General features: G+C 36.0%; 2 protein-coding genes and 1 long non-coding RNA gene across 4 annotated transcripts; 2 read left to right on the top strand and 1 right to left on the bottom strand.

The window, feature by feature from the left end:
- Positions 1-7696: 7696 nt before the first annotated feature.
- On the top strand, positions 7697-10712 carry LOC137725360 (putative WRKY transcription factor 21). Of its 2 annotated transcripts, none has more exons than XM_068464019.2 (4): positions 7697-8110; positions 8457-9258; positions 9384-9509; positions 10223-10712. In XM_068464019.2, the coding sequence occupies exons 2-4, from the start codon at positions 8459-8461 to the stop codon at positions 10365-10367; spliced, it is 1071 nt and encodes a 356-aa protein (XP_068320120.2). In that variant the 5' UTR covers positions 7697-8110; positions 8457-8458; the 3' UTR covers positions 10368-10712. The 2 variants fall into 2 exon arrangements, with proteins under 2 accessions (XP_068320120.2, XP_088550360.1); XM_088694234.1 differs by having other exon boundaries at positions 7911-8110; positions 8448-9258.
- Positions 10713-13428: 2716 nt separating this feature from the next.
- Positions 13429-14259, bottom strand: LOC137726897 (ethylene-responsive transcription factor 8). Its single transcript, XM_068465848.2, has one exon. The coding sequence runs from the start codon at positions 14200-14202 to the stop codon at positions 13648-13650; it is 555 nt and encodes a 184-aa protein (XP_068321949.2). The 5' UTR covers positions 14203-14259; the 3' UTR covers positions 13429-13647.
- Positions 14260-19721: 5462 nt separating this feature from the next.
- On the top strand, positions 19722-21641 carry LOC148696730 (uncharacterized). Its single transcript, XR_015962019.1, has 4 exons — positions 19722-20506; positions 20658-20723; positions 20821-20884; positions 21009-21641. It is a non-coding gene; the product is annotated as an uncharacterized LOC148696730 (long non-coding RNA).
- Positions 21642-25951: the final 4310 nt, after the last annotated feature.

Genomic DNA, 25951 nt, shown 5'->3' on the forward strand with positions numbered 1-25951 from the left:
ACCAATCGATCAGCCACTCTCATCCCGTAAGATTTGTCTTGGGTTTTCTTTGATTTTCTTCTTGAACGTCTGCATTAGATTATTCACAATGGTAGAAAAGGCCGCATCCGATCCCGTTGGATAAAATGAGATCCAACAGGGTTTACAAATCCCCCAAAACATGTTTAGTCCGTTAAAATGCTCAAATAGTTAAGAGCATTTACATCTGCATTAAAAGTCTTAAATATGATTCTTCTTTTCGGGTAATCGCTTGTATAAAAAATGAAGCTAGGCGAAGCTTTATTTGAGAGGACGCATGCTAATATTTCATGGCTGCCCTCTAAAAAGTGAGAACTGGGAAGAGCTCTGGATTGTAGACCAAAGACAAAGATAATGTGATTTCCCCTTTGCCAATCTAATTAAAAAAAAAACTAATGAATAACGCTTGAAAATTTTGAGTTTTAATGATAAAGATAAAATAAAGGGTAAAATAAATAGTACCAGTATTGACTTTTTAATGTAAAAATATGATTTTTTGTTAAATTGAACAGTACTAAGGATTTTTCGTTAAAACCCTCTCTAATTAAGGCTTTACGGAGCCTGACCGGATCACAATGCACCCTTTCCCTTTCTTTCTTTCTTTCGTTTACTTTATTTTTTGGCATGAAAAAAGGATAAAGTTGTTAAAAATCAAATCCATGCATGTGATGGGCCACAAAAGCTTGTGAAATGTTTGCTCCCAAAGAAAAGATAGCGTGTGTAATCGGGGTTTTTGGGAAGCAAATATTCTTCAATCAAAGTTAAAGAGACAGACAGACCAGATGGACAATGGGACAGAATGTCTTGGAGGACAAGGTCGATTCATTAACGTTACCAGGACCATTTTGTTCACAAATTCTTTTAATTGTACTTTTGGAATACCGTCATGTTGTATACCGAGTTAACTGATTCTTAATATTATAATTATAGTATGTTGATTCGATCATACCATGTGATTGTATTTCAATACTGTTGTACAATAATAGTTAGGGTGGTGCTATTCACACATTTCTGTTTATCTCTCGCACATACTTCTCAAATTCTAACAGTTAGATCGAATGAATTGAACAAAATCAACAGACATAAATAAACAAAATGTGTATGTAGGGTTTCAAGATGCCTGACTCTCATGCAGACGCTAACGTGAGCTGGAGGAGGGTTTGATTCTTCAATCAAGCAACAAGAAGGAAATCATTAGTTTGTATATATAGAAGAGTGAGAGAGAAGGGAAGGAAAAGAAAGATGGAACAAAGAAGCTTTTGCGATTCCTCAAAGATCTTTCAGTTTACATATCCAATCGTCCACGTTAGTTCCTTCTTAACTAATGAAAGAAATAAAAAATAATTAAGGAAATGGAAAATAATGCAAAGTTACTTAACTTTTCAAAGTGGAATAATTCTCCATATTCTCATTGGTCCGTCCATGTGTGGTGATAGTTAAACTACACATGTAAACAATACATGTTGGGTGATGTAGCTGCATATGTGACTTTTAAACTTCACGTGTGAACAGTATACCAATATCCTCATATACTATGAAGGAAGGGGATTCCTCCGTAAAACAAGTCGGTGATGAATAGTAACTAAACTTCTTATAAGCTTATATAAGATTCATTAACTTTCCGATTTAGGACAATTCTCTACGCCTCTCAAACAAAACTATAGATAAAGGAGAAGGGAAAAAAAGTAAGGTATCGGTGTTTTCATGGCTCTACATTTTGGATAAAGTTAACCTTTTGACCTTTAAGATCTGAATTGTTCCCGACTTAAACGTCGTAAAGTATGAATTCGTGCACTTTGAGTGGGAAAAACTAGACCTGGCAAACGGGTCGTGTCTGTCGTGTTCGTGTCGTTTTCGTGTAACACCTGTTATCTTAACGGGTCGTGTCGTGTCACACCCGTTATCTTAACGGGTCCTTAACAGGTCGTGTCACTTTACCCAACGGGTAAAGTGACCCGACCCGTTATGACCCGTTAAGAAAAAAAAATATATTTTTTTTAAAATTTGCACATACCACACATTGCGACATAAATATTACTTGAAAACATTAAAACATTTCTCGTTCAAGTACTATATCTACACTCGAAAATGAAAGCCTAATAAAAAAAATAATACATACACTACTAATCTATTACAAATATTAAATGTGCAAGGATAAAGAGTTTTTGTTTTTAAGATTGACTAACACTTAGAGTTTATTTATACTTTTATTAAGTATAACATAAGATTTTGTGGTATCCACTTGTGTAAATATTTTAAATTGAAGATCGAATTCATTCATTGTATTCATATAGGGTCAAGGAGTGTAGTTATAAAAAATCATCAAAATCGGAGTTAAAATAACCGTTAAATCGTGATTTTTCGTTTATAACCGTTGAAAAGCTTTGTCCCGTTACTTGATCTCTGAATGTTTTTTTTTTGTGATTTTTTGCTGATGTGATCTCCAAGCATATACAAACAATTTTGACGGTTTGGATCGTTGAAATTAGTTTTGGAGAATTCGTAAAACGATAGATTGACTAACGCTTAGAGTTTATTTATACTTTTATTAAGTATAACATAAGATTTTGTGGTATCCACTTGTGTAAATATTTTAAATTGAAGATCGAATTCATTCATTGTATTCATATAGGGTCAAGGAGTGTAGTTATAAAAAATCATCAAAATCGGAGTTAAAATAACCGTTAAATCGTGATTTTTCGTTTATAACCGTTGAAAAGCTTTGTCCCGTTACTTGATCTTTGAATGTTTTTTTTTTGTGATTTTTTGCTGATGTGATCTCCAAGCATATACAAACAATTTTGACGGTTTGGATCGTTGAAATTAGTTTTGGAGAATTCGTAAAACGATAGATTGACTAACACTTAGAGTTTATTTATACTTTTATTAAGTATAACATAAGATTTTGTGGTATCCACTTGTGTAAATATTTTAAATTGAAGATCGAATTCATTCATTGTATTCATATAGGGTCAAGGAGTGTAGTTATAAAAAATCATCAAAATCGGAGTTAAAATAACCTTTAAATCGTGATTTTTCATTTATAACCGTTGAAAAGCTTTGTCCCGTTTACTTGATCTCTGAATGTTTTTTTTTTGTGATTTTTTGCTGATGTGATCTCCAAGCATATACAAACAATTTTGACGGTTTGGATCGTTGAAATTAGTTTTGGAGAATTCGTAAAACGATAGATTGACTAACACTTAGAGTTTATTTATAGTTAGATTCACCACTTCTATTAATTTTCATTTTTCCCTCTCTTTTTTGTTTCCTTTTCAACTTTTTCTTATCATTTTCACTTTTCCCTCCAACATCTTTCCCTAATTGAATTCCCTCACTTTTTTGTTTTATTTTCAACTTTTCTTAACATTTTCATTTTCCCTCCATTTTTTTTTTCAAAAAGGGCGGCAAGTTGGCAAATGGCAATGGCAAGAAATTGATTATTGAAATTTGAGAATGGAAACAAATCACATATGAGTCCTGACGCATCAAATTTCAATGGATGCAAAATCATGCAAATATGCAATGCATGATCATGCATATTAAATTATTAATTAATAATTATTATAGTTTTTATAAAATTTAATATATATATATATATATATATATATAATTAGTATAGATAGACTTAATATTTTGGGGGTATAATTATTATAGTATATATAATTATTATAATTATTATAAATTTTATAGTTAATTTAATATATATTTATTATAATTTTTAGGGGTATAAAATTGTAAAATTAATGTATATAATTATTACAGTATTTTTTGAGGGTTATAAAATTATAAAAATAATATTCTGCTTATCGTGTATCGTGTTTACCCACATGTATACCCAACCTAACCCGTTATCTTAACAGGTGCTTATCGGGTTACCCGATAAGACCCGATTCGTTATCGTGTCGACCCAAACACCTGTTAATTTCGTGTCGTGTCGTGTCGGGTTATCGGGTCGTGTCAGAAATTGCCAGGTCTAGGAAAAACCATGCTTTAATCCAACTTTTCTTTCTCTACTTTTTATTACTCGTAATTATGTTTTTATTCTTTTTCCTCTTTTTTTTTTTTTTTTTTTTTCTTCTGAAAATTTAACGTTATGATCACACTAATGTAATTTGCATCCTTGGGTGATATAGAATTGTGTTATTTGGGTTATTGAATGTTTTGATCTCTTAAATTCATTCATGGTGAAATACTGAAAGTGTTGGAATTGCTTCATTCTCCGAACTTATGTTTATAAGCCTTGAGCATGATTGGCTCAGAGAGTAGGTAGGCCGCTTAGGGTTCCCACTTTGAGGGGCCTCAATTTTTATATATTTAAGTTAATATTACAAATATTGTGTTTGTTCAAATAAGAAGTTTTCAGACTTTGAATCTTTGTCTAAGCACAATAGTCAGTTGGATTGAGCGGTTGAGCCCAACATTTGTAAGATTTATTTGTTTTATATAATTATTAAATAAAAAACAACAAACATGTTTTATACGTGAAAAGTGAAATATCAAGTTACTCAAACTTGTTCTTTTCGACTTCAAAAACAAACATGTTTACTTTTTTGGTCGCACTCCCTCGACTGCCAGACACCAAACCCTAAACGGCTAAACCCAGCCTTTGTCACATTCCCCAAAACAAACACCAAATTCTAAACACCTGTGTCTATTCTAGAGCTCCACTTCGAAGGCTCGTCTAGGGACCCAAATTAACAAGAACAGCCCCGGCCTTATGTAGTATGCATATAAGTGTGTTTTCATACGAGGCAGATCGAAATTTGTTAATTCCAATTTCAGTCCCAAAATGTTTGGAATAACTGTTTTCTTCTAGTTTTGTGTCAACTTCTATTTTTCGAACGTCTGTTTCATTCCGAACTCGAAATTTTCTTTCAAAAATGAAGGGCAAAGGTTGCTTTGCTCCAATCCACTACAACAATTATAAGTTTCCACCAAAATAAGAAAGAAACACGTGATTGCTAATTACATTTCACTTAACATCGGTCAGTTTCTATATGTAATCCTTTTTTTTTTTTACACAATCAATATTGAAGAAAAGGAAAGCGACAATCGCCCTAGTCTTACGATCATAATATAATGGTTTTTTTCTTCATAATCATAATATAGTTGTTGAACATTGTATAATGGTTATTTAAAAGTTAAACATTTTCACAAGGCATATATAATGATTAGAGGTGGAACTTGAGTTAGGTCAACCTGGATCCGTCTATGTCCAGCCCGATTTCAAATCCTATTGGACGGGTTGGAGGAAGAAAAATCCGCCCAAACCCAACCTCAACCCAATCATTTCTTCAGTTGGGTTGGGTTGAGTGAATGTTTTTCTCGCCTATGTGAACCCAAGCCAAACCTGATTTTGAGCCTCAATTCTCTCATGCACGTATTACCCATTCCACTTCATTTTTTATAAATTATATATAAGTTTTGGAATGACAATACTTCAAGTAGTTGCTTTTACATTTATTTTGATTGAAATTTTGTATACATCTTGTTATTTAATTTTAATTTTGGATTGTTGAAATATTTAATAGTCTACAAATTGTTTGCTTTGACTTTTTGGTGGATTGATAACGTGCAAATGAAAATGTAACTAATTTTTTTATTCAAAATTTAAAAATTATGAATATTAATGTGTTATAACTTATAAGATTAAATTGAATAAAGTTAGACGAACCTAAACTTAATCCGAATAAACCCGAATCCAATTAAAACCCAAATCTAACTAAACTTGCATGACCCGAACTAACTCAAATTTGAATTGTATAAATTAGGTTAGGATTTGTTGACCATCTATCCGCACGAGTCGCACTCCAATAATAATCATGTAAGATCTCTAATTAGGCATTACATCATATTATTAAGTGAATTAATTTTTAATCGAAAGTGAGCTGATTACGCCAATCAGAGAGAGTAAAGTCAACGGAGGTAGGACCGGTGGGACCCCATGGCGGGTCCAGTCACCGACGCAACAGTGTCTCCCCGGCGAAGGATACAAATTGTCAAGCAGTCACAACGGCACATCGTTTTATGTGTCAGACTTTTGGGTTTAGTTTTACACGTGTTGATAAATGATTAACCGTCCTGGCAACGGCTATATTAGATGCTCTCGAGTGCTGGGCTAGGCCTTGGGCCCCACTCTTGAACGGACGTTGAGATAAGCCGCGCTGCAGGGGGAAAATAAGACTTGGAAGCAAAGCAAGGAGCAAAAGCTCTCGCTAATGTCGTGCTATTTTTCTTTCTTTTTTTAATATTTTTTTTTTACTACTCAACGAGATCGAAATCAATTTGTTTATTTAATTTTTAATATAAACATATCGTTTGAATGAAAATAAAATACAAGAAAAGTGTGAGTCAATTTTAATTTTTTTTCTTCATAAGGCTGATTCTCAATTTTCTTTATTCATAAGATCGATTGTTCAATCACTAACTTGATTTAAGGTGTCCACCATATTAACAATATTCTCTTTATAGATATCGTAATTGTAATATCAACAGTTAAGTTACTGAACACTTTCATGGTTATCGAGAAAAAATTATTGTGTATAAGGGTGACATCTAAATCGGTGAACATAGCATGTTATATTCTAAGGTTTAGATTTCATTTTTTGAAGAATAAACGGAATATAATATGACCACCCTTAACTATTTAGTGTAGTGACATGTAATCACTATTTTATTATAGTTAGTCATTATTTAAATCTAGTTAAGTAAAATGTTCTAGCAATTGATGTAATTTGACAAAAACAACTTAACCATTTGCTTTTCTTTCAAAAAATTCAAGATTAAGCAACGAAAGAGAGTTGCATCTAATCTTTGTTATGACGAAGTTCAAGCCTCCAAGTTGTTTAACAATAGTAGATTATCAATCATCACTTGATATAATGGCACTTGAACGTCGTTTTGTTGAACGGTAAATTCAAATCTTATCAACGACGGTTGGTGAATAAAAATTAAACAAAGAAAAGAAAAAAAACTTTGATCTTTACAACTTACCCAACTTTACCATATATTACAACATTGTGCATTTGAGTTGTTTCTTATTTGGCGAAACGGTACTTTAACCGGTACTTTGCTTAATTTTATGAGAAAATTCAAACTTGAGCGCAAGGAAACAAGCGTGATACCCTGTACAATTGACCAAACGGACGTTTATGCATGTGACTACGTTCAAACAAGTGTCATTTTACACAAAAAAAGAAAGACATGCAGACAATCGATGAATGGACTATACAAAACCGTCTTTGTCCTCATTTTCTGACGCCCAATCCAAATTTGTAAAGACTGCACAACATGCAGAGAGGCCAAGCGAAATCTAGCTCTTCAACAACCCTACTATTATCTGACAGCTCACTAAGCACACGAGAGATTCAACAATGTAACCGCTCATGTTCAAAGAGATAAAAAGAAAGATATATATATTATCGGTTACACCGTAAATTTGGTCAGAGCACACAGGTTTTTTTTTATGCAAGTTACAAAAGTAAAGCTGGATTTAGTGGTCTTGCTCTCTCATGAAGGAGGAAAAAATTACCAAATTTAAAAACTTGAAAATTGAATTGGGGGGAAGAGAAAGAGGAAAAATCAAATCTTGAAAGAAAACAAAGAAAAAGTGAAGGGAGAAAAATAAAAAGAAAACTTCGTGTAGACCGTAAAAGCAAAGGCTCACTTTAACATTTTGTGGACGTCTGTGTGGAGTAGAGGAAGACCATTTCCGAAAAGAGAATGACAAGGGTCTTCAATCCGGGACCCCCCGCCTTCATATCTGTGACATAGGCGGCAGTTTCATCTCTCCATTTTATTTCCTCAGCCCTCTCTCTCTCTCTCTCTCTCTCTCTCCCCCCTTCTGGCACTCACTGTTTATTTATATCTCCTCTCCTCTCTGTCTCCTCTGTTCAAATCTTTGGGTTTCTCCCTCAAGAAAAAAAAAGGGTAATTTATATTAATAAAACAAAGATGGTGGCTTTGGCTTTGTATTCTTGTGGCAGTGTGATTTCTATCAAGCGCAAAGCAAAAGTCTTCTCCTTCACACCTTTCAATCTCAAAAGCATGAATTGAGAATCTAGGGTTTGAAAGCACCAACTCCAACAAGGTCCGTCCGTTTGCGTCTCTTGTTTTCTTCCCTCAATCAACTCACAATTTTACCAAATTTCTTTGCTGTAATGTCTTGATTTCCATCTGGGGTTTCCTCTAATCTGACAAATTTCATAAACCCAGTTGGTTGTTTCATCTCCTGGGTGAAATTTCATTAGAAAGTTGAATACTTGTGGGTAAAAGAATTGGATTTTGGTTATCTGGGTAGTTGATTTATCTGCTGTGGATTGCTGAACATTCTATAAATTAGGTTGGTTTGCTGAGTTTTTGGTGTGTTTTGTGTAAATTTTTAGCCTTTTCAGGATTTAAAATTGTGGGTTAATTATTTTTGGTAGTTTTGGTAGATATGGAGGAAGTTGAAGAAGCTAACAAAGCAGCTGTTGAGAGCTGCCATAGAGTTCTTAGCCTCTTGTCTCAGCCACAGGATCAAGTTCAGTATAGGAATCTAATGGTGGAAACTGGAAAGGCAGTGTCTAGGTTTAAGAAAGTTATATCCATTCTCAATACTGGTTTAGGTCATGCTAGAGTTAGAAAGCTCAAGAAGCTTCAAATCCCTTTTCCTGAAAGAATCCTTTTGGATAATCCTAACTCGATTGGGGACCGTCCATCCAAAACTCCCCACTTTCTTCAATCTAGATTTCCTGAAAACCCAACTCAAGATTTGAGTTTAGATGTTAAAAGTTCCTTGTGTTTGGGGAATCCATCGTTGGAATTGAGTGCTAATGGGAAAACCCCAATTCATCCGGCCCAACAAGTGCCGCCGGCGCAATATCACTTCTTTCAGCAACAACAGCAGCAGCAACGTCAACAACAACAGCAACAGCATCAGCAGCAGAGGATGTTACTTCAGCAGCAGCAGATGAAGCCCCAAACAGAAATGATGTATCGTAGGAGCAATAGCGGCATAAATCTGAATTTTGATAGCTCTAGCTACACACCTACAATGTCATCTACGAGATCCTTCATTTCTTCCTTGAGCATAGATGGAAGTGTGGCTAACTTCGATGGTAATTCCTTCCATTTGATCGGGGCTCCTATCTCTTCAGATCAGAATTCACATCACAAGAGGAAGTGTTCTGCTAGGGGAGACGATGGGAGTGTTAAATGCGTTGGTAGCAGTGGTAGATGTCACTGCTCAAAGAAGAGGTCGGATTTGTCTCCTTATGCTCTACTTGGTTCAGTAATATCTTGTAATGCTTCTGTGTCTTGTCATGGAGGAGCAGTTATACTTGCTTTTTAACTATTTTATGTTATTTATGTTCTGCTGCCAGGAAGCATAGGGTGAAAAGGTCAATTAAGGTGCCTGCTATCAGTAACAAGCTTGCAGATATCCCTCCTGATGATTATTCATGGCGGAAATATGGCCAGAAGCCAATCAAGGGTTCCCCTCACCCTAGGTATCATATTTCTGCATTTCGAATGAGAAATTGATTTCATTTGATGCCCAATATCTTCTTCCAATGCTTTGTCTATAATATGCAGAGTTGATAATTAGCATGGTTGAATATTGAATGTAGTGATTGTTAGTGTTAACCTTTTTCTGTGTATTTATTTATTTATTTATTTATTTTTTGGGTTGAAAAACGGGTCTATAATCAAGAGCCCAAAGAAACCTACTCAATAATAAATCTAGACCGGGACATCCCAAGTCGATCCTTATAAATACTTTTCTATGTATTTTTCACATACATGATCAAGGTTCTAAAAGGCGCTAGTCAGGCAGCAGGCAGGGGCTGTGGCCTAGGTGGTTTTTTAAACTTTTAATTAAATTTTTATCCATAGTTTTTTTACAATCGAATTTAGGGTCAAGATTTGTTCAAAGAATTCACGTTTGAATATGACATGTGATTGATATTTGATGAGGCTTGTTAAATGAACTTTCAAGTTTTTTCAACACTTCTATGCAATTTCGTGTTTATCCATATGCTTGGAAATCAAATGTGAGAAAGAATCCAAATTGAATATGACTTGTAATTGATATTTGATAATGCTTGTTGATATTCACTCTTGAGTTTATTCGATACTACTATGGTTGTCGAAGATCAGAGACTTTTATGTTAAAACTTCTCGAGAACTCAATTAACTATTGAAGCTCCTTTAACTTGTGCAGGGGATACTATAAATGCAGTAGCATGAGAGGTTGTCCAGCAAGGAAGCATGTCGAGAGGTGCTTGGAAGAACCCTCGATGCTTATTGTTACCTATGAAGGTGAGCATAACCACCCAAGGATACCATCGCAATCCACAACAACGTGACATTCGTGGAGAGCCTTGCCGAGCTCAAGCCCAACGGTCACTTTGTCAAACCCTTATCTATGTGCGGCTTGGGATGCTCCTGTACATATATTTGCATGGTTCAAGCATGACCTACAAATTGGAGCAGCTATTTCGGCTTTTGGAAGTTGACTCTTTCGAGCGTTTTTGCATTTAGGCAAGCGGGCATGAATCCCCAGCGGGGGAGACTCAAACAAGTCTGTAAAATTAGGTCATCGTCCCATAAGAACTGTTTTTTTATTTATTTATTTTCTATGTTCCTTTTAGCAATCAGGGCTTCAAACCATTTAGGGTTTTTGGAATTAATGAAATGCCTTTGATGTGGTACTTTTGGTTTTCATTTTCTACCTTCATTGTTTATACGTTTGGGTGATAAAGTTTGTTGTGAATGGTAGATGGTTTTAGGAAGGATGAATTAGAAGCCAAGTCACAGGTGGTCCTGTTTACCAAATTGCTCCTGCTTTCAATTGTTGTGGGGAAAAAGAAAAGTAAGTTTGGTGTGCCTAATGAGGGGGACCAAGATGTGTTGTTGTTATTCCTTCACTCCAATCAAACCAAAATGATATTTTTGGGTTCAATTCCCAGATATGGGGTCGATTCTTGCATACAGTCGGGGATATAGAATGTTTTCTTGTAATATTCATCACATTAGTCGATGTCTCCATGTTTTTGTATCACTCATCAAATGACGTGAATATATAATTGCATGCACAATAAACATAGAGTTTTAGGTAATTTATCCTTACTCTTCCGATACAGATACTTTGGTAGTGTTACCATACAAAATAATAACACTATCAAAATATTTTTATAAGTATGACAACTCTTACATGTGATGAGACTAGACCAAACGTATAATTGCGTGAGTGAGATAAAAAAATGCAAAATAAATCTCATACTTTAAATGCTTTACGAATGACGTGGTTAGTACATTCTACCCAAGTTAACTTCTTTCCTTTCAGTTAGCAAAAATTGAGGAGAATTAATGGAGAATCGAAGTAGGTAAAAAGACAGTTGCTGGAAGTGGTAAATATTCATTATTTGGTTGGTGAATCTTGGGAGCTTGTAATAAAGGAAGTGATATGGCTCAGTACGCTACCAAAACGATGTAGAGAATGAAAAGATGACGTGTTACAACAGAAAATTCATTTTTTTCCCCTCCTAATTTTTCTCTCATTCCCTCCCCTCCTATTTGAACGATTATAGTTAAGCACAATGAAATGCTTGTTGCGGCAAGTAGCCGTTTAGTACAGTGATGGAAATGTGTTAAGCTCTTGCATGACAGTATTGCTTCAAACCCTATGAATGGTTAATCTAAAATCTAATTTAACAAAATCTATCGTTTAACAGAAAGAAAAAAAAAAAAAAGATTTTTGCTGACCTCAAACATTTTGTCTTCTACTGTTTTTGCTTTTGGGGTTTGCAGAGAAAATTAAATTTAGGGGATCTTATTTTTTCTAAATTTTTTAGTATGTGTTTGTATATAAAAAACATTGAGATTTGTCATCACTAAATCTTTGTTTGTTGGATCATTGGTTGCAGATTTGATACTTTATTGATATGATGTATGTCAGACACTAACACAATTAATTTCTTCTAAATATGTTATAGATTGAGCAGAGCAATGCGTGCGCCTCCTAAGTTTGAATTTATTTTCCTGCTAGATACAAATAGGGGAATATTGGAAAATCGTTTTCTTGAAGGTCAATGGCGTGTTGTAGCAGTCATGAGAAGAAAGTCAACGAGATTGGATGAGGTTAAAACTTAATCGCACTCAATATTTTTTAAGAAGATTAATAATGTCTAATTAGTGATTATGGTTGCTGCAACGTTTTCCAAATCTTTGATTAACCGCTCCCGAAACCAACCAGAGTATTATGTTATTACGCAATCAATAATTAATATAATTATTTAAATTTATTTTAATATTCGTGAGTCTTGACGATCAATCAACCAGTACTCTTTAGTCTTCTTTTTTGGGCTTTAGTTTTAAGCCCAACCCAGAATTTGGTTTTGATTGAGAATTTTTTGTCAAGTCTGTTGAATGGACCAGCCTAATATCCATGGTGGGTTGACTAGTTGACCCATGACCCATGATTCAAAGCTGTGACATTACGTTATGAACATTACGTTAGTGTTCATATTTCTTATTTATGTTTAGTTTTAATTAAAGGATTACAATGGTAATTTTATGATTTTCAAAGTTAGCACTGATTTTCAAACTCTTATTTTCCATAACACTATTTTTTTAGCCATTAAATTAAATATATCAAAAGCGTCAAAAGATTAATTAAAAAATAAGTGCAATAAAGAAAATGAAAATATGATAATCACAACCCATACCGTAATAAAACAAGGAAAGAGAGGGATGCTTGGTGTTGTTGTATGGAAAGAGATGCTCTTCGGATCTCTCCCTTCAAAGTTCCGGAATCAAGTAATTCGGATCTTTGAAATTTAACAAACGGTATAAAATTATTATAACTTTTAAGGAATCAGGTGACCCATATCGTTTAATCAAATTTTAAAAACTCAGATCACTTGATCTCCGAACTTCGGAGAAAGAGATCCGCAGAAGATATATTTCCTTGTTGTATCGTCCTGTCAAAAACTCTTAATCATGTATGACGTACGTGCGGGACAAAACAAAACCAAAGTAGCACGAGTCCCCACTGGCGGGCGTCTTCTTCTTTGTTCCCTTCTCTTCTACCAACGTCTCCTACTAGTCAACATGATTTACCTTTCAAATGCAAAACAAAAATATTCTAGTGCTCTATGCTAAATTTTGTTAAAAGCCGTCGTTGATGCGTGCGTGAATATCAATGATGAATTATTACTAATCTAACATGTAATATAACAAAATATCGAATGAAAGAGTAAATCTTCTTAATCTAAGTAACTAAGCTACAAATCCGTTACGGAATTTGATTTGTTAAAGGATATGCATCATAAGTTCATAACTGCATATACAGAAGGGAAAGAGATTTCATGTACAAATATCATAATTAGTTCATGCTAAAATAAGTAAATAAAAAAGATTAAGAAGTTGCCACAAATATCCGAATCAATAAAGCTCAGGGCAAACAGAATTAACAGTCGGTAATTAACTTTTAATCACGCCCTCAACATTTTTATCCTTTCTATTCCCGTTTTTACAAAAACTGTACACATGTGATGTAGAAATTAAGAGTAGACGCCAAGGGCAAAAATGGAGAGTCACCCAAAATACTTTCACCAGAAAAGCCTAAACCACATCGGCGGCCGCTCAGAACAGCGGCGCCGGCAGATTCAGATCGAACAAGAACGGCTTCTTCTTCTTCCGCATCTTCTTCTCCTCCTCGCCCACCACCACGTCCACATTCTCAAGCATGTACCCTGTATACTCCGACCTAACCGGCCCCACCGCTGGAGCTCCAGTCATAACGTACATCAGCGGTGGAGGCCAGAGCATCTCAGAGCCGCCGCCGAGGAGAAGCGAGTGAGGCGGAGCAAGAGCGAGATTACCGAAGTTGGTCTTCGCCTTGGAACCGCGGAGGCTAAGCGCGGCCTCGTCGTACGCACGCGCCGCCTCCTCGGCGGTGTCGTAGGTGCCGAGCCACTTCCGAGTCTTCTTCCACGGATCGCGAATCTCGGCGGCGAACCGTCCCCACGGCCGCTTCCGCACGCCTCTAAAATGCGGATCCCTTCCCCCGCCGCCTTTACCGGGCGAAGCGTGCCTGGGCTGAGCTCGAAGCTTGCGAGGCGGAGGCGGAGGCGAAGGCGGTTCGACGGCGAGGGAGAGTGCGGTGTCGCGGAGGTGGAGCGCGTCTACAGTAGACATTGGGTGGACCGTGCGGAGAGAGAAAATGGGGGCGAAGACTCGAGTGAGTTTAGGGTTGGCGTTTTGGAGGGTATTTATAGGGGAGGAGACAGTCTGGGTTAACGCCGACAGCTTTGGCCTTCGGGGTTGAATTAAAAAATATTATTTTTTATGAAAATATTTTTAAATTAGTAAAATACTAAATTGGAAGGTAAATGGGTTGAATAAGGTAACGAATTTAATTTATGCCAAATCAGATAAATAATACTAGTGATCATAAGGTATTCGGATAATAACTTATGTGGTAAAAAAATTCGGATATATACCCTTGTGCTAAAATCTATTAGAATTTGTGTTCAAAATGTAACTTTCGTTCTTCCTCCGTTAGCCTGCATGTAAGTTTCTTTGGCCAAACCGATGCGCTCTCTCTCCCCCTTTGGACCTCTGATTCGACAGTGATCACCCAAGATAGAAGGGAACGCTCTCCAAATCGATTCTCACTCTCTCTCCGTTTGGTTCGTCAATTACCGTAGTTTGTTGTAGTGATTGAATTCCTCTTTTACGAATTCCAATTCTTCTTTTTGTTTCAATTGTTGTGATTGAATTGCTTGGGCATCCTCTGATTTGGGTTTGCAATTGTTTGGTTCGAGAAATCGAAATTTGACAAAATTGGGTGTTTTGGGTCAAATTTTGTTTACAATTTAAACCGTTTAATTCATGATTTGTTCTATGCCAATTCAAATTTTCTCTGGATTTGATTGGTTTGATTTGGTTCTTGAACCCAATTTTTTTTTTCTTTTTGTTTTTTTAATGTTCTTGAATTGTGCCAAGAAAATGTGGGTTTGGTAGGAATTTTGTCTAAATATTTTAGAAATTGTAACTGGACCTCTAATTTTTGCAGTTCTTTGATGGGTAATTTGGTTTCGTATCAGTATCAAAATGCTGCTTTGGTAGAACAATTTGTTAGAAACAACATGCGGCAACATGCAATTTTGTTTGTAACGAACGCATGAATCCAGCTATTGCGGGAATTGTTTTGTTTGTTTGCTTTCCAGTTTCAAGGAGATGTCTCCAGCATCATAAAGAAGACTAGAAAAGAAACCAGGCACCTTTAAAGCTTTCGACGGGCGTTGGGAATGCAGGTTCTGGGATCCCAGCCATTGCATACAATCTACTTTTGGGAAAAGGACGGAAGTTGGGTTTTGGGATAGAAATCCGAATAAACTTTATCACGAAGGTTTAAATTCGAATTTTTTTATCACAAAATTTATCATCCGAATACCTTAAAACTACGAGGATTATTTATTCGATTTGGCCTTTAATTTAAATAGGCTTGACGCAATGAAGGCATTCATGTAAATACGAGATACTGTGGGGGTATAAATTATCAAATATAATTAACGTGTTTTGCACAAATCCAAGCACTTCTTTTTCTCAGTTTACATTTGGGATTGCAGACCAACATTTATAATTGTCGGTTTCTATGTGACAGCTAAAACGAACGTCGATTGGTTTTGCATTATCTTTGAAGTTGGTTATTTTCTCTGTTTAATACTTTACTTGTTACCACTTAGTATTACGATTTAGTGGTATTCTTATTTATTTATAAATAAGAGATCTTAAGTTCGATTATTGCTAAAGACGAATTTGAACCACATTATTTTCGTTAGTGTAGCGTAGACTCAACTCACTCTCTCACTCTTTTAGTGTAAATAATATCGTTTGTTCAAAAAAAAAAAATTTATTTGCTTGTTGTTTCACGATTTGCTTGATAAACTAGGTTTTGGTGAAATAAGGGTCGTTTTGAGTTAGGGTCTCAAACTTGATATATGACGGAAATTTGTATTTGTAGTAAGTTTGATACCTTGAAGCAAATAAAGCCATATTAATAAGGTGAAGTTATAATATTAACACGAAAATTATACTTAAATATGAGTTGATGAAAAGTCTATAAAGAGTCCAATTCTTGGAAGAGCCTCCTTAGGCCATCTCCAACCAAAGGAGGGCAAAATGGCTCGTTTTAGCCCTATGTTCCTCCAATAAATCAATATTTTAATGAACGGTGCATGACTATATTTCTTACTATCTCCAACCGAGAGCCATAGGGCCAAACATAATCCTGTCACAAAAAACCATCTTCAACCGAGGGCCAAAGGACCACAGGGTCAAACATAATTTATTATTTAAATTTAAAAATTACAACAAGGAACCGGCAAGAAGGTGGAGTTGAGAAAATTTAAACTTCATCATGATGTCTTGCATCATATTACACAACATGATTATGGAGGATGAGTGAGATGGGTATATTGATGGAGAGTATGATAACGACCAAGAGGATCCAAATAGGTCAAGAAGGGTCTGTGCAAAAATATATGACGGTCCTAATTTGTCTTTTAATCCAAGAACTGGTAGTATCTCTTTAAATGAGTACATGAGGCGATATAGGATAATACGTTATGTGCCACAAACAAGTACCTACAACAAGATCTTGTTGCACATCTTTGGGCCAAAAGAAGCATGGAGTAGGCGTTTAAGTTTTATGTTGTTAAATGCTTTTAAAAATATTGTTTAAGTTTCATGTTGTTAAATGTTTTTTTTTATGTTGTTTCATTTTACTTATAGAATTTTTCATTTTCCGTTGCATTCAAATTGCGGCTTGGCGTGAGGTCGGCCAGGCTGGCTAGGTTAGGCATGTCGGTTGGCTCTTTGATCCTTTTTTATCTAGTAAGATCCATAAATTTTTTGATCTAGCCCTCAGTTGGAGGCCGAGTTATTTTTAACCCTGTGACTGTTATGAACAACTCTTCTGAACACTTCAGTTAATGATGACCTTAGCGTCTCTCATTTAATTACTAGCAAATTCAATTGTAAAACAATAAAAAGTTGTCGTGATGTTGATGAGTCAAAAGTCGAAGCGCTCGCAAGCACCCAAAAGTAAATGAATCGGCGGCAAAGCGGTGGTAGGGCTTTCGAAAAAGACGAGGAGGTCACGAGGAGCACGTGGGGAAGAAATGAACGATGGCAGTCTGGGGTGAATGGTGTTGGGGCCCCATATTTGTCTCTCACTGACTGACACCGCTGACACTATCATTACCTAAGCTTGAAAGTTTCCCGCCGCGGAGTCGTAGCACACCGCGCAGACTACAGTACAAATTCACGCGCAGACAGACTTTCTTTTTACGTTTCAGTCCATCTTACATGCTCGACTGTAGAAAATTACTCGGGGAACGTAGCCTTACCAAGTCATATTATTTCAAATTGGACTAATTTCAAATTAAGCTGAACCTGATTGGTTTAAACTAAGCAGAAAACTACTTGGATAACCTAGCCTGGTCTTGGACTAAAATATTTTTGTCTTAATATTTTTATTTTGCCATGGAACTAGACTTTGTAATTTGTCACTATCCTACAAAACGTTGCTGTATTACCCTCTTCATCTCCCTTTATACAAAAAACATCAATCACAAGCTTTGCACGTATCAAACTGATTCGAATTTCACCTTCAGGTTGTACACCGTTGATTTGATGTCCATGGAGACCTTGAACGGTTGGAGGCAGTTGGCGAAGAGGAGGAGGAGGAATTCGATTTTGGAGAGGTCTGGATCTGTGTTCGGAAGTTTCGAGAGGGCAATTTTCGAGACGTTGAAATCCAAGCATCCCTTGTGGGTGAACGAACTCATCGAAGGGATTACTGGGCGCTAGTTGGATTGGATCAAGGAGAATTAGATCTCGAAGGAGCAGAAAGAGAAGAAAGCGAGGAGTGAGAGATGAGGAAGGGGAGGGGGAACTGATGAGGGGGGAACGATGACAACTCCATTTGTGAAAACATAGAGCAAAGAGGTGGAAGGGAGTTAGTCCCCGCGAATCCCATGGTTCTCGACAGGTTTCACTAGCGAGGGAGTTAGTCCATGCGTGTCCCATTTAGTCTCATTTAACTTAGTCTCTGCACTTAACAAATACAAGATTATATTAATATGTAGTCCAGTCTAATTTAATGAAAATTAATGTGGTCAAACAAACGCACCCCGAATGTCTCATACTTGTATTAGAAGAGATAAGAAGCTTTGCCTTGCGAGAAAAATTTGGACAAGGCAACTTGATAAGTTATGTGGTCAAAGATTACAAAGGACAAGACTTTGTTGTGTTTGGATACCATTACCGCCATATAGATACAACATGCATCACCAAACACGTAGTCATATCATGAAATTTAAACACAGAGCAATATACTCAAGTTACAACTTTTCTCCGACAAAACCTTATACCAACAAGGCATGTTTGGTAGGTTGGCTAGGGATTGGACAAGGCAACTCGTTGTGCGTCAGCTTCAGGCATTCACCTATCCCTCGCGATCTCACTATCAAGTATTCAAGGTATGAATTGAACTCTGAATCTCCCTCGACAACTCTTTTCACTTTTTCATATGGATTTTTTGAATTTAAGAAAGTTTTCTCTTCCCAAGGTTCAATTTTAATTGTTTTCTCCTAAGTTGGATGATTAAATTTTGAATCTTTTAATTTCCCCAAATTCACATGGAAATGGGTTTGTGGTTGTTTTATGGGAGTGGAAGAAGGCAATGACATCTGCTCAACTAAAAGTTTTTTTTCAATGGTTGATCAACAATAAACAAGCGTATATGAGATTGGAGGGTTCGGGAGTTGAAGTTGAGCACTTGCTTTTAAAGGCACAAAGCGGGGGTGGATGGTAAAGGATCATCTCACCTAACCGTTGCATTTGTTAAGTCCGTCTTTCACCACACACCCACGCGTTTGTACGTATGTGCAACTTCTTTGGGTTTTTTTAGATGTAATAAATTGGAATTATGCATAGGTATATGAGAAGATGATGTTTCAGAAGATTAGCACTGAGTTTGACGAGCGAATGATTATGTGAGTTGAACTCTCCATGCAAGGTCAGAAATTTAAAGTTTTGGTCCAGTTTTGTAATGCCCAATTTCAATTTTTAGTTTTGTTTAGGTTTGATTTGCATCCCCTCTTTGTCGTAGTCCATATTCTTCTTTGTGAGTCGATGTAAATGTTTAATTTTCATGAGCGGTTCAAAAAAAGTTTATGAAATCTTTGATAGATGAAATCGATGTACGTAAAAAGGGAGCTTTTTGGGTCTGATTTGTTGAGACCTGTATTAAAACGAATTTGATTTGAGACAGAGGAGAAGATGGAGTGTATGAAAATGTGCTCGTGTTTATATGGAGGTTGTTTAGAATATATTCAAAGATGGTCATATTTCGTTGATTTTTCTCTGTTTAAGTATTAGGAAGTTTTAACGAAAAACCCACGATACTATTCACTTTAACGAAAAATTACATTTTTACATTAAAAAGTCAAACATGGTACTATTTACTTTACCCTTTATTTTGTTCTTATTGTTAAAACTCAAAATTTTCAAACTTTTTTTATTAGTTTCCCTTAAGTATTATCTGTTTTCTTTATAATATCTCAATTTTTAGTTTACCACGAAAGCTTAACCAATGGCTACTATCGTAGTTTCTAGCAAGGTGGAAGCGGGTGCTGCAGACAGATTTTTGTATTGAGCGGAGCCTGTTGACTTGAATACCTCTTTTGGTGATAATGGGAAGATATATGGTTACAAATTATTTAAGGTAATATTTATTCTTTATGCATTTCAATTGAAGTTTACTTTCATAGAATTTGCTTAACCCATGCAGATAATTTTAAAACTATTTTGATGGTTTGAATGAAATGATTTTGGAACAATTTCAGTGTTATGTTTCTTTGTATGCAGATAACCATATATATTTGCGAGCGCTGTATCTCTCTCTATGTACTCTCTATCTGCATCTCCCTCTATGATTTAAAACTTTATCTTTCAATACCAAACTCCTTATTTCCAACGCAGATTTGGGATGTTAACTAAGTAGACGCTTAAGCGAGGTGCGAAAGCAGGCAACAAGTGGATCGGCTACCGGTTTCTCATGACTGAATTATTAAAGTTCTGTAAGATTTATTGAATACTTTTTTCGAACTGTCTCTCGCAGTGGAATCACCGCCACCAACAGCTCTGGCCGCGCAGTTCGTCGTCGTCCAGTATTCCTCCAAAATTCCATTATCTCTCCTTGCTTTCTCTGACTCAGTGCGTCTCTATTCTTCCATTTACACCCATATCTATCCAAATGACTGTTTATATGCATCTATTTGTTAGAGAAGGCTTTTGCCTTTTGGGTTCAATTTTATCTGCTCTCTTCGTTGGATTTGATGTCTTCTCGGTACTAATTTTTTTATTCGGCAATGGAGCTTGCATTGTCGATTGAGAAATTGGCAAATGAAACCTGCTCCACTTGCACAGTGTAAGACATACATTGTTATTGTATGATGTCTTCTTAATATAAGATTATTAGGTTTAGGTGATTTTATTTTGTACCAGTAACATCGATTGGTTTGTGTTATGAATTAACAATCTTACTATACTATGTTCACTCCCGAATTTACGACTAACAGGTTGCTGAGAAGAACAAAGATGTGCAGTTAACAGATTTTGTTGAAACCAAGTTTTTGGCTGAGCAGGTCAGTCTTGATATCTTCCTTTATTTTTCCTCAGTTGGAAAGGTTCTACAGGGACACTTGCGGCATGCTTTTTGATGTTCTGCTTTTACCTTTGTAGGTGGAAGCCATCAAGAAAATATCTGAATATGTTGCTCAACTAAGGACAGTTTGCAAAGGGCACGGTAGGAACCCATAATCCGATTTCGTTGTCATCTTTATCCTACGTTTAGTGTTCATCTTTTGAAAACAACATTACGTTATCAGATTTCATTTTCTGTTTCTTAAAACCCAAGGGCTGCTTAACAGGGATGTTGTGGCTACGTGATGATGAGTTGGTCGCTGTTGAAAGTGGTGTTATGCTCTCCGGTATGCTGATTGTAGCTGTTTAGAGATTTTGGTTGTATGGTTAGAACCTTGTATTAGTTTTTCAGATGAGGAAAATACATGAAGGACAAATTTTAGCCAAATTAGTTGTTTGCATTAGGTTTTGAGAAACTCAAGTAAATTGTATATAGTTGGGACTTAGAAATCCGCACTTTTGGTTGTACATAGGCTCCCAATTTTTGGGCAAAGGAAAGCAGGAAGAGAACACCAATGGTGGTGATGATGGAGAATCCCTTCTTTGCTGTGGAAATCGATTGTCCATGTGCAGCATTCAGCCCAACTTATAAGATGAGGGGTCAAAATGCAGACCGAATGACATGGGGATTTGTTTCATTTTAATCATGTTTTGTACTAAGGTAAAACTCCCTCCCCATTTCACATAATTGTAAATGCTGATTAGCATATATGTCTAAATAGGATTGTATATGGTTGTATATATGTAGTAACAGAATTGTAAACATTGTTGTAATTATGTGGAGCTAAAGTTGTAAACTAGTGACATTGCGCGGGCTTTTATAGCTCGTGATGTCTAAGATTGGATTTCAAATCCCCTCTTATTTTGGATATAGATCCGAATCCATATCCGATCCATGATACCCTTAACGCCATCAAACATTGAATATGATTCATATCCAATTTAATTGGACTAATCCTACCTAATCCGGTCTACCAGACGAGAGACCATTAGGATTGTGGCCTGAAGTTAAATTAGATTCCGAATTCACCGGACTAATTATCCCAGCAGATGAATGGGTGTCAATAGAACATGATTCAAAGCCCAGTCCAGTCCCATCCTAGCATGTCCAACACTCGAACCTTGTTTGATGTTGTCCAAGGCTGACCCAATGGTCCTGGCCATTGTATATATAACGCCACCAATCATCTCCGGCACAATACACATGTTGCGGATGTTAGTCCCCACTGGCTCCGGCTTCTCATCCGGAGATGCCTCTCGCTTCTGTTTCAAGCGTAGAAATTAACAGATAAACGTAACCACACGTTTTGACAATAATTCCGTAGATTGATACTTGAAAGGACATCATATTTGGACGACAATATTTTCCCCTGCAGTGCTATCTTAGCTCACAAGAAAACTTTCTATCGTGTTGGTAGCCATACAAACGGCATGAAGTTAAACTTACAAGACAGATAAACGGTGGCAGTGCAAACTGAACGGAGTTCATGCAACCCAAGACGATGTTTCCAGCATCCACATGCCACATTTTTATTAATCGGGGACGTGCAGATCATGTCATGTCGTATTTTTAAAACAAGTAGCATTGACACAAAATAATGTCAATGCAAATAAAGAAGATGATACATGCTAACCAGATTAAACTCGAACAAAAGCGAAAGAATAACGCACTTCTTATAATTATGATAAACAAACACATATAGAATTATCTTGACACTAGTGTTAGACTTGAATTCAACGAAAACATCATGCGTTGTTTGTGCCTATAGTGAATACCTTTGGAAATACAAACCAATACAGGGCTAAACCAAATCAAACGAAACCAAAGTATCTCCCATTTCCAAAAATCCATTACCCAACATGAAATCAAGGGCTAATGTAGATGAACAGTCACTTTGAAATGGCATTGTCAAATTGCATCACTTACCGCTGTGCGCAATTTATCGATCAATGCCATTGCCTTCTGCTTCAAACCATGTTGAAATCCGACACAAAATGCACACAATAAATTTAGGACTTGTTTATAGTTGCTTATGTAGAGAATGTTTTTGCTTATAAGCGCTTCTAGTAAAAGTGTTTTCATTATAAACAAGCTCGCATTTTCATTAAATTCCAGTGCTTCTTGAAGAAGCATCTAATATCATCTCACAAGTGCTTCTTGAAGAAGCATCTATTATCATCTCACAAATGCTTTTCTAGGAAGCGCATCTACGATGAGGAAGCTCTTTTTGACATTTTCTACCGTACAGAGGTGGCCGACGTCCTTGCAAAAGCAATCTCAAACAAACAGGCCCCTAAAATTATAAATGGGCTTTTGCCAATTTGAATAAAGATTTTGAGAAAATTTGATAATCAGACGGGCCGACGGCATTCTCAACGTTATCTGCGCTGGGAACTTAGGAAGGGAATATGGGATCGTAATTTCTGGATTGCGCGTACGGCCAAAGTTCGACCGTTACTTACGTTACCGTCCTCAAAAAGTTAAAAATTAAAAGAAGCAAGTTACACTTTGAAGCAAAAAGTTTAGTGCATTTAGCAGTTTGGTGCTTGTACTTTAGAAATTTGACCAAAACAACTTTTAATGCTACAAATTGTCCCACGTTGCCTCATTTTAAACTTTTACTTAATAGCTATTTTCGGATCTAGGCCTCATTTGGCAGCTTTGACTGTAATGACTATTTCAGTCGGATATGATAAATAGTCATCGGATAGTACTAACTAAATTAATTAGGAATTTTGTGTAATATCAAACTAATGACAATATTATTTATACCATAGCAGACATGAATTCAACGTAATTATCTAAAAACCCAAATACTTTTCAAATCCTAATCTTCAAAATAAAAAGCAAATTAAAAAGGCCCAATTGAAGCAAAATCTAATTAAAAATAATAATAAAATGGCCCAGATGAAAATTTTCCTAATTTCCAAGTTCCATCATCATTCTCAACCAATATTCTAAAATAAACCCAGGTCAGATCAGAAATAGCAGCAAAAAATACCAATTCTAATTCGACGAGGAGAACCCAATTCGAATTCTCAACCAAGATTCCAAAATAAACCCATACTAGATTAGAAAACCCAATTCGAATTCAACTGTTGTGAATGAGAATGAAACTCTCTTTGTACGGTGCTTGGCGCAACGAGGAGGGAGCAATGAGGATAGTAGCGACGACGAGATAAGGCGATGAGGAGAATGGCGACGGCGAGAGAAGGTGACGGGAAGATCAATGTTGGTGAGAGAAGGCGACGGAGAGATCGATGTTGGCGAGAGTAGGCGATGGGGAGAACGAAGATGGCGAGAGGAGGTGTCGTGGAGAATGAAGTGTGAGAGAGAGGAAAGGGATCCACTCCTTTTGGAAAGGTCTATTAAGCAGGTGTATACCCTACTAAATAAGCAGACTGATTAAACTAATCCAGCGACTATTTAATACGAGAGGACTCCATAATATTAGTCCTATCCAGTCCCTTATACGACCTGCCAAACGAGGCCTAATAATGGTTGGCTATCCATAAGTAGGAGAGATTTTTTAATGAATCAGGAATATAAGACTGTATGTCATATGTTATTACACAAGTGGAAAGAAGTTTTCTTTTTCAAGTGTTTCTTCACTTGTATAATGACATATAGCTATGTGTCCATATTGCGGGCACACTGAAAAATCTCTTATAAGAAAGATGGAATAAGTAATTGAGACTAAGTAATATATTTTCTGAACAAACGATATTATTTACACTAAGGGGAAATGGAGTGGGCTTAGCCTCACAGTGAGCTAGTAATGTTGTTCAAATTTGTTTTTGTCGAGAATTGAACATAAAATCTCTCACTTACAAGTAAAGAGAAATACAACTATACTGTAATACTAAGTGGCAACTGAGACTAGATAATTGTGGCGGGGAAATCAATGTAAATTGGTTTAAGAACATAATGATGATTTTACTGTAAGCAACATTATTATCCATTTTAACAATTGACGGTCATCTTAACAAACAATAATAACCATAGTAATGGGAAATTAGTCGAGATGATCATTTTTCAAATTCGAAAATGATTCTCTTTTTAGGCACGTCATCGATATTTAATTGTTTTGTTGTCAATATTTGATTCAATTGTTCACTAATATCCAAACAAGTGCCTTTTGTAAGGAAAAAAAATTAGGTTATATATTTCATTTGCTATGCTCAAGGCAGTAGCAACCAATATAACCAACTAGCAATTGGTATAGTATTCCTTGAACATTTCTTTTTATAGGGTTCTAAGTTCGAATTAACACCTGACCACAATTAAAATCTTATCTTTAGAATTTGTGAAATTGCATAGACTTTTTTGGAAGGTACTTAAAATCTGAAATTGATGGTTAGTTTATCACGGATTCGTTGTCTCCGGTGGATTGAAATTTCTAAATCATTGTTTACTAACCAACTACGTCGATTTGTCCCCGTTAACAATTTGGGTTACTTCATTACATCTTATCCATCGAAATCTGGCGACAACAAAGAGAGATGGTGCCGCTTCAAAGAGATGAGAAAAGTACGTGTTGCGATTGAACTCCATAGATGTGATAATGAAGAACGGGAGACGAGTCTCTATATCTAGAAGGTTAAAGTTTCTTTAAAAATGTTATTATCTAGTGTCTATATATGACGTCTATTAATTCATGTGTTATGAGTCTAGTATTCATTTAAGAGAAAAAAAAATGGATCAACTAAGTGCTATGTCAAAAATAAAAGAGTTGACTTGACAATCGGATGTTAACAAAAAAACTTCACAATTAGATAATATGATCCATAAAAAAAGATAGATATATGGGGAAATTGTGTAATATTATGTTATGAATAATTTAAAAATATAAGGGCTTGTTTGGTCCGCAGAATGAACTTCTAAATATCTCATATTCATTTATTTGGTGGGAGTGAAGGATCCTTAGCCTAGTACCCAGCAACGTGAAACAGAACAATTCAAGGTATGTGGGAACAAACTACTAGACCAAACTAATGAATGATACGATAGTGTTTTGTGTATGTATTCTTATATAGATTCACCACGAGTCTTAATAAATTTCAACATGTACAATATTTCAATGTCACATCTCACATCACTTTCATGGAAAGTTGAAAAATATCATCTCCGCTCATAATCGCTTTTGGTAAAAGCTCTATATGTTGTCAC

Source organism: Pyrus communis, chromosome 5 (genome assembly GCF_041283825.1).
Source record: "Pyrus communis isolate YQ-2024b chromosome 5, ASM4128382v1, whole genome shotgun sequence".
Lineage (NCBI taxonomy): Eukaryota > Viridiplantae > Streptophyta > Magnoliopsida > Rosales > Rosaceae > Pyrus > Pyrus communis.